Source organism: Oncorhynchus clarkii, unplaced genomic scaffold (assembly GCF_045791955.1).
Source record: "Oncorhynchus clarkii lewisi isolate Uvic-CL-2024 unplaced genomic scaffold, UVic_Ocla_1.0 unplaced_contig_3112_pilon_pilon, whole genome shotgun sequence".
NCBI classification, from domain to species: Eukaryota; Metazoa; Chordata; class Actinopteri; order Salmoniformes; family Salmonidae; genus Oncorhynchus; species Oncorhynchus clarkii.
Genome location: NW_027258833.1, coordinates 25,001 through 35,000, shown reverse-complemented (window position 1 = coordinate 35,000; position 10,000 = coordinate 25,001). Strand labels below are relative to the sequence as shown.

General features: G+C 38.2%; 1 protein-coding gene across 1 annotated transcript in view; it reads right to left on the bottom strand.

The window, feature by feature from the left end:
* LOC139398791 (GRB2-related adapter protein-like) overlaps window positions 1-10,000 on the bottom strand; it is a 13,829-nt gene that overhangs the window by 2,666 nt on the left and 1,163 nt on the right. Inside the window, exons 2-3 of the mRNA XM_071144572.1 lie at window positions 9,652-9,749; window positions 5,434-5,553 (exon numbers count right to left, since the gene is read on the bottom strand). Coding sequence (XP_071000673.1) covers window positions 5,434-5,553; window positions 9,652-9,749 — 218 coding nt within the window. The remainder of the gene's footprint in view (window positions 1-5,433; window positions 5,554-9,651; window positions 9,750-10,000) is intronic.

The following is a 10,000-nucleotide window of genomic DNA, read 5'->3' as shown; positions in this document are numbered from 1 at the left end:
CATTACTACCACCAATCAGAACAGCAGTATAGACACTCTGCCACCCCCCATTACTACCACCAATCAGAACAGCAGTATAGACACTCTGCCCCCTCCCCATTACTACCACCAATCAGAACAGCAGTATAGACACTCTGCCCCCCCCCCCCCCCATTACTACCACCAATCAGAACAGCAGTATAGACACTCTGCCCCTCCCCCATAACTACCACCAATCAGAACAGCAGTATAGACACTCTGCCCGCCATGCTGGTCATTTATGAACATTTGAACATCTTGGCCATGTTCTGTTATAATCTCCACCCGGCACAGCCAGAAGAGGACTGGCCACCCCACATAGCCTGGTTCCTCTCTAGGTTTCTTCCTAGGTTTTGGCCTTTCTAGAGAGTTTTTCCTAGCCACCGTGCTTCTACACCTGCATTGCTTGCTGTTTGGGGTTTTAGGCTGGGTTTCTGTACAGCACTTTGTGACATCAGTTGATGTACGAAGGGCTATATGAATACATTTGATTTGATTTTATTTGATTTGAGAGAAATAAACTTTCTGTTCATATGGAAAATGTCTGGGATCATTTATTTCATCTAAGGAAACATGGGATCAACACTTTACATGTTAAGTTTCGATATTTTTTCACATTAATCTAAGCTGCCGAACACACAGAGAGCAGAGCGTTGATCTACCCATTACTACCACCAATCAGAACAGCAGTATAGACACTCTGCCCCCCCCCCATTACTACCACCAATCAGAACAGCAGTATTGACACTACCCCCCCCCCATTACTACCACCAATCAGAACAGCAGTATAGACACTCTGCCCCCCCATTACTACCACCAATCAGAACAGCAGTATAGACACTCTCCCCCCCCCCATTACTACCACCAATCAGAACAGCAGTATAGACACTCTGCAGAGCCAGTTTGTTGGGGGGTGTAAGGTAAGGGGGGGGGGGGGGCAGCAGCAGAGCCAATTTGTTGGGGGGTGTAAGGTAAGGGGAGGGCAGCAGATGTTCTAACGCGGGAGATACGCCTGTTCTCTGTTTTACTGTGTGTGTGTGTGTGTGTGTGTGTGTGTGTGTGTGTGTGTGTGTGTGTGTGTGTGTGTGTGTGTGTGTGTGTGTGTGTGTGTGTGTGTGTGTGTGTGTGTGTGTGTGTAGGACATGTGATAAGGAGTATAATAGAGGAGATATTTTTAGCTTCTGAGGCCCAAAGAATGTTTAAATAGATCACAGACTTTCCTTCACTGACCCTGACACACACACACACACACACACACACACACACACACACACACACACACACACACACACACACAATCTTTCACACCTTTCAAATACGCTGCTGCTACTCTAAACTTCCGAATTCAACTGTATCTCTGTGTCCCTTTACCCCTACCTACATGTACATATTACCTCAACTACCTCAATCCTGTCTAGTCCCTTTACCCCTACCTACATGTACATATTACCTCAACTACCTAGTATCTCTGTGTATTATCTATCCTGTCTAGTCCCTTTACCCCTACCTACATGTACATATTACCTCAACTACCTAGTATCTCTGTGTATTATCTATCCTGTCTAGTCCCTTTTCCCCTACCAACATGTACATATTACCTCAACTACCTAGTATCTCTGTGTATTATCTGTCCTGATGTCCCTTCACCCTTACCTACATGTACATAATACCTCAATCACCTCAACTACCTGGTACCCCAACACATGGATTCGGTAATGGTACTCCTGTATATAGTCTCATTACTACTTCGTACTCCTGTATATAGTCTCATTACTACCTGGTAGTCCTGTATATAGTCTCATTACTACCTGGTACTCCTGTATATAGCCTCATTACTACTTCGTACTCCTGTATATAGTCTCATTACTACCTGGTAGTCCTGTATATAGTCTCATTACTACCTGGTACTCCTGTATATAGCCTCATTACTACCTGGTACTCCTGTATATAGCCTCATTACTACTTCATACTCCTGTATATAGTCTCATTACTACCTGGTACTCCTGTATATAGCCTCATTACTACTTGGTACTCCTGTATATAGTCTCATTACTACCTGGTACTCCTGTATATAGCCTCTTGTCTACCTGGTACTCCTGTATATAGTCTCATTACTACCTGGTAGTCCTGTATATAGTCTCATTACTACCTGGTAGTCCTGTATATAGCCTCATTACTACCTGGTACTCCTGTATATAGTCTCATTACTACCTGGTACTCCTGTATATAGCCTCTTGTCTACCTGGTACTCCTGTATATAGTCTCATTACTACCTGGTACTCCTGTATATAGTCTCATTACTACCTGGTAGTCCTGTATATAGTCTAATTACTAACTGGTACTCCTGTATATAGCCTCAATACTACCTGGTAATCCTGTATATAGCATCATTACTACTTCGTACTCCTGTATATAGTCTCATTACTACCTGGTACTCCTGTATATAGCCTCATTACTACTTCGTACTCCTGTATATAGTCTCATTACTACCTGGTACTACTGTATATAGCCTCATTACTACCTGGTACTCCTGTATATAGCCTCATTAAAACCTGGTACCCCTGTATATAGTCTCATTACTACCTGGTACTCCTGTATATAGCCTCATTACTACCTGGTACTCCTGTATATAGTCTCATTACTACCTGGTACTCCTGTATATAGCCTCATTAAAACCTGGTACTCCTGTATATAGTCTCATTACTACCTGGTACTCCTGTATATAGCCTCATTAAAACCTGGTACTCCTGTATATAGTCTCATTACTACCTGGTAGTCCTGTATATAGCCTCATTACTACCTGGTAGTCCAGTATATAGTCTCATTACTCCCTGGTATTCCTGTATATAGTCTCATTACTACCTGGTACTCCTGTATATAGCCTCATTACTACTTTGTACTCCTGTATATAGCCTCATTACTACCTGGTACTCCTGTATATAGCCTCATTACTACCTGGTACTCCTGTATATAGTCTCATTACTACCTGGTACTCCTGTATATAGCCTCATTACTACTTCGTACTCCTGTATATAGTCTCATTACTACCTGGTAGTCCTGTATATAGTCTCATTACTACCTGGTACTCCTGTATATAGCCTCATTACTACCTGGTACTCCTGTATATAGCCTCATTACTACTTCATACTCCTGTATATAGTCTCATTACTACCTGGTACTCCTGTATATAGCCTCATTACTACTTGGTACTCCTGTATATAGTCTCATTACTACCTGGTACTCCTGTATATAGCCTCTTGTCTACCTGGTACTCCTGTATATAGTCTCATTACTACCTGGTAGTCCTGTATATAGTCTCATTACTACCTGGTAGTCCTGTATATAGCCTCATTACTACCTGGTACTCCTGTATATAGTCTCATTACTACCTGGTACTCCTGTATATAGCCTCTTGTCTACCTGGTACTCCTGTATATAGTCTCATTACTACCTGGTAGTCCTGTATATAGTCTCATTACTACCTGGTAGTCCTGTATATAGTCTAATTACTATCTGGTACTCCTGTATATAGCCTCAATACTACCTGGTACTCCTGTATATAGCCTCATTACTACTTCGTACTCCTGTATATAGTCTCATTACTACCTGGTACTCATGTATATAGCCTCATTACTACTTCGTACTCCTGTATATAGTCTCATTACTACCTGGTACTACTGTATATAGCCTCATTACTACCTGGTACTCCTGTATATAGCCTCATTAAAACCTGGTACCCCTGTATATAGTCTCATTACTACCTGGTACTCCTGTATATAGCCTCATTACTACCTGGTACTCCTGTATATAGTCTCATTACTACCTGGTACTCCTGTATATAGCCTCATTAAAACCTGGTACTCCTGTATATAGTCTCATTACTACCTGGTACTCCTGTATATAGCCTCATTAAAACCTGGTACTCCTGTATATAGTCTCATTACTACCTGGTAGTCCTGCATATAGCCTCATTACTACCTGGTAGTCCTGTATATAGTCTCATTACTCCCTGGTATTCCTGTATATAGTCTCATTACTACCTGGTACTCCTGTATATAGCCTCATTACTACTTTGTACTCCTGTATATAGCCTCATTACTACCTGGTACTCCTGTATATAGCCTCATTACTACTTCATACTCCTGTATATAGCCTCATTAAAACCTGGTACCCCTGTATATAGTCTCATTACTACCTGGTACCCCTGTATATAGTCTCATTACTACCTGGTACTCCTGTATATAGTCTCATTACTATCTGGTAGTCCTGTATATAGTCTCATTACTACCTGGTACTCCTGTATATAGCCTCATTACTACTTCATACTCCTTTATATAGTCTCATTACTACCTGGTACTCCTGTATATAGCCTCATTACTACCTGGTACTCCTGTATATAGCCTCATTAAAACCTGGTACTCCTGTATATAGTCTCATTACTACCTGGTACTTCTGTATATAGCCTCATTACTACCTGGTACTCCTGTATATAGCCTCATTACTACCTGGTACTCCTGTATATAGTCTCATAACTACCTGGTACTCCTGTATATAGTCTCATTACTACCTGGTACTCCTGTATATAGTCTCATTACTACCTGGTACTCCTGTATATAGTCTCATTACTACCTGGTACTCCTGTATATAGTCTCATTACTACCTGGTACTCCTGTATATAGCCTCATTACTACCTGGTACCCCTGTATATAGTCTCATTACTACCTGGTACCCCTGTATATAGTCTCATTACTACCTGGTACTCCTGTGGCTGTAGCTTCGTTATTGTTATTTTACTGTGTTACTGCTTCCTATTCCATGTTATGCTAATGTGACAATGTGACATTTGACAATTTATTTTATTTTATTTTATTTGTACATTCTGTATTACCATCTGGTTCAGTCTCTTCATTATACAACAGAGGTGTGTGTGTGTGTGTGTGGTGTGCGTGTGTGTGTGTGTGTGGGGGGGGGGGGGGGGGTGTGTGTTAATGTGTGTGTGTGCCTGTGGTTGTGTGTCTGTTTGTGTGTCTGTGTGTGTGTGTGTGTGTGTGTGTGCCTGTGGTTGTGTGTCTGTGTGTGTGTCTGTGTGTCTGTGTGTGTGTGTGTGTGTGTGTGTATGTGTGTGTGTGTGTGTGTGTGTGGGGGTGTGTGTGTGTGTGTGTGTGTGTGTGTGTGTGTGTGTGTGTGTGCCTGTGGTTGTGTGTCTGTGTGTGTGTGTGTGCCTGTGGTTGTGTGTCTGTGTGTGTGTCTGTGTGTCTGTGTGTGTGTGTGTGTGTGTGTGTGTGTGTGTGCCTGTGGTGTGTGTGTGTGTGTGTGTGTGTGTGTGTGTGTGTGTGTGTATGTGTGTGTGTGCCTGTGGTGAGTTTGTGTGTGTGTGCCTGTGGTGTGTGTGTGTGTGTGTGTGTGTGTGGTTACCTGACAGAAACAGAGAACTCTCCTGGTGAACTCTCTGACTCTCTAACCAGGAACACTCCTCTCTCCTCCCAACGCAACCGTTGCTCAGCCTGCTGCCTGGACACACGTCCCGCAAACCACCTACACACAAACATACACAAACAGGTATAGTAGGTATATAAGGGTTAGGTATAGTAGACAAACCACCTACACACAAACATACATAATGTATACAAAATACCCATGGACCATCCCTCCCTGTCTCTTACTAGTTAGGGTTATAGGTATAGTAGGTATATACGGGTTAGGTTCAGTATATATAGTAAGGTATATAAGGGTTAGGTATAGTAGACAAACCCCCTACACACAAATATACACAAACAGGTATAGCAGGTATATAAGGGTTAGGTATAGTAGGTATATAAGGGTTAGGTATAGTAGGTATAGTGGTATAGTAGGTATATAAGGGTTAGATATAGTAGGTATATAATGGTTAGATATAGTAGGTATATAAGGGTGAGGTATAGTAGATATAGTAGGTATAGTAGGTATATAAGGGTTAGATATAGTAGATATAGTAGATATATAAGGGTTAGGTATAGTAGATATAGTAGGTATATAAGGGTTAGGTATAGTATGTATATAAGGGTTAGGTATAGTAGGTATAGTAGGTATATAATGGTTAGGTATGGTAGATATAGTAGGTATATAAGGGTTAGGTATAGTAGATATAGTAGGTATAGTAGGTATATAAGGGTTAGATATAGTAGGTATAGTAGGGATTTAAGGGTTAGGTATAGTATATATAGTAGGTATACAAGGGTTAGGTATAGTAGATATAGTAGGTATATAAAGGTTAGATATAGTAGTTATATAAGGGTGAGGTATAGTAGGTATAGTAGGTATAGTAGGTATATAAGGGTTAGATATAGTAGATATAGTAGGTATATAAGGGTTAGATATAGTAGATATAGTAGGTATGTAAGGGTTAGGTATAGTAGATATAGTAGGTATATAAGGGTTAGATATAGTAGATATAGTAGGTATATAATGGTTAGGTATAGTAGATATAGTAGGTATATAAGGGTTAGGTATAGTAGATATAGTAGGTATAGTAGGTATATAAGGGTTAGATATAGTAGGTATAGTAGGTATATAAGGGTTAGATATAGTAGGTATATAATGGTTAGGTATAGTAGGTATAGTAGGTATATAAGGGTTAGATATAGTAGGTATAGTAGGTATATAAGGGTTAGGTATAGTAGGTATATAAGGGTAAGGTATAGTAGGTATAGTAGGTATATAAGGGTTAGATATAGTAGGTATATAATGGTTAGGTATAGTAGGTATAGTAGGTATATAAGGGTTAGATATAGTAGGTATATAATGGTTAGGTATAGTAGGTATAGTAGGTATATAAGGGTTAGGTATAGTAACTATATAGTAGGTATATAAGGGTTAGGTACAGTAGGTATAGTACGTATATAAGGGTTAGGTATAGTATGTATATAAGGGTTAGGTATAGTAGGTATACTAGGTATAGTAGGTATATAATGGTTAGGTATAGTAGATATAGTAGGTATATAAGGGTTAGGTATAGTAGATATAGTAGGTATAGTAGGTATATAAGGGTTAGATATAGTAGGTATAGTAGGTATATAATGGTTAGGTATAGTAGGTATAGTAGGTATATAAGGGTTAGGTATAGTAGGTATATAAGGGTTAGATATAGTAGCTATATAAAGGTTAGTTATAGTATGTATATATTGTGTATATAAGGGTTAGGTATAGTAGGTATATAAGGGTTAGGTATAGTAGATATAGTAGGTATATAAGGGTTAGATATAGTCGATATAGTAGGTATATAAGGGTTAGATATAGTAGGTATATAAGGGTTAGGTATAGTAGGTATATAAGGGTTAGATATAGTAGGTATATAATGGTTAGGTATAGTAGGTATAGTAGGTATATAAGGGTTAGGTATAGTAGATATAGTAGGTATATAAGGGTTAGGTATAGTAGATATAGTAGGTATATAAGGGTTAGATATAGTAGGTATAGTAGGTATATAAGGGTTAGGTATAGTAGATATAGTAGGTATATAAGGGTTAGGTATAGTAGATATAGTAGGTATATAAGGGTTAGGTATAGTAGGTATATAAGGGTTAGGTACAGTAGATATAGTAGATATATAAGGGTTAGATATAGTAGGTATAGTAGGCATATAAGGGTTAGGTATAGTAGGTATATAAGGGTAAGGTATAGTAGGTATATAAGGGTTAGGTATAGTAGATATAGTAGGTATATAAGGGTTAGGTATAGTAGATATAGTAGGTATATGAGGGTTAGATATAGTAGATATAGTAGGTATATAAGGGTTAGATATAGTAGGTATATAAGGGTTATATATAGTAGGTATAGTAGGTATATAAGGGTTAGGTATAGTAGGTATATAAGGGTAAGGTATAGTAGGTATATAAGGGTTAGGTATAGTAGATATAGTAGGTATATAAGGGTTAGATATAGTAGATATATAAGGGTTAGATATAGTAGATATAGTAGGTATATAAGGGTTAGGGTATAGTAGGTATAGTAGGTATATAAGGGTTAGGGTATAGTAGGTATAGTAGGTATATAAGGGTTAGATATAGTAGGTATATAAGGGTTAGATATAGTAGGTATAGTAGGTATATAAGGGTTAGATATAGTAGGTATAGTAGGTATATAAGGGTTAGGGTATAGTAGGTATATAAGGGTTAGGTATAGTAGGTATAGTAGGTATATAAGGGTTAGGTATAGTAGGTATAGTAGGTATATAAGGGTTAGATATAGTAGGTATATAAGGGTTAGATATAGTATATATAGTAGGTATATAAGGGTTAGGGTATAGTAGGTATAGTAGGTATATAAGGGTTAGGTATAGTAGGTATAGCAGGTATATAAGGGTTAGATATAGTAGGTATAGTAGGTATATAAGGGTTAGATATAGTATGTATATAGTAGGTATATAAGGGTTAGGTATAGTAGGTCTATAAGGGTTAGGTATAGTAGGTATAGTAGGTATATAAGGGTTAGGTATAGTAGGTATATTAGGTATATAAGGGTTAGGTATAGTAGGTATATTAGGTATATAAGGGTTAGGTATAGTAGGTATATAAGGGTAAGGTATAGTAGGTATATAAGGGTTAGGTATAGTAGATATAGTAGGTATATAAGGGTTAGGTATAGTAGGTATATAAGGGTTAGGTATAGTAGGTATATAAGGGTATAGTAGGTATATTCGGGTTAGGTATAGTAGGTATATAAGGGTTAGGTATAGTAGGTATAGTAGGTATATTCGGGTTAGGTATAGTAGGTATAGTAGGTATATAAGGGTTAGGTATAGTAGGTATATAAGGGTTAGGGTATAGTAGGTATAGTAGTTATATTCGGGTTAGGTATAGTAGATATAGTAGGTATATAAGGGTTAGGTATAGTAGGTATATAAGGGTTAGGTATAGTAGGTATAGTAGGTATATTCGGGTTAGGTATAGTAGATATAGTAGGTATATAAGGGTTAGGTATAGTAGGTATATAAGGGTTAGGTATAGTAGGTATTGTAGGTATATAAGGGTTAGAAATAGTAGGTATATAATGGTTAGGTATAGTAGGTATAGTAGGTTTATAAGGGTTAGGTATAGTAGGTATATAAGGGTTAGGTATAGTAGGTATAGTAGGTATATTCGGGTTAGGTATAGTAGATATAGTAGGTATATAAGGGTTAGGTATAGTAGGTATATAAGGGTTAGGTATAGTAGGTATTGTAGGTATATAAGGGTTAGAAATAGTAGGTATATAAGGGTTAGGTATAGTAGGTATAGTAGATGTATAGGGTTAGGTATAGTAGGTATGTAAGGGTTAGGTATAGTAGGTATAGTAGGTATATAAGGGTTAGATATAGTAGGTATAGTAGGTATGTAAGGGTTAGGTATAGTAGGTATAGTAGGTTTATAAGGGTTAGATATAGTAGATATAGTAGATATATAAGGGTTAGGTATAGTAGGCATAGGAGGTATATAAGGGTTAGATATAGTAGTTATAGTAGGTATATAAGGGTTAGATATAGTAGGTATATAAGGGTTAGATATAGTAGGTATAGTAGGTATTTAAGGATTAGGTATAGTAGGTATATAAGGGTTAGGTATACTAGGTATATAAGGGTTAGGTATAGCAGGTATTTAATCGTTATATAATACTAACGGGTGTGGTAACAGACTAATGTAGTTCTCAGGGACGTAGCCTCGCCTCCCGTGGAGTTCTGCCATCATCCAATTAGGATCCTCATCCATCTCCGTCACCTAGAGAGGTTAGAGGTCACAGGTCAGAAGCTGGAGCATGGAGGTCAGGCCACGGTTGCAACTGGAAGGAATCTTTAAGGATGTTCTTCAATTTAACCATTGATAATGTTGTGATCTATCTCTTACTGTAAGCCTGTGGAGAATGTTGTGATCTATCCCTTACTGTAAGCCTGTGGAGAATGTTGTGATCTATCCCTTACTGTAAGCCTGTGGAGAATGTTGTTGATCTATGCCTTACTGTAATCCTGTGG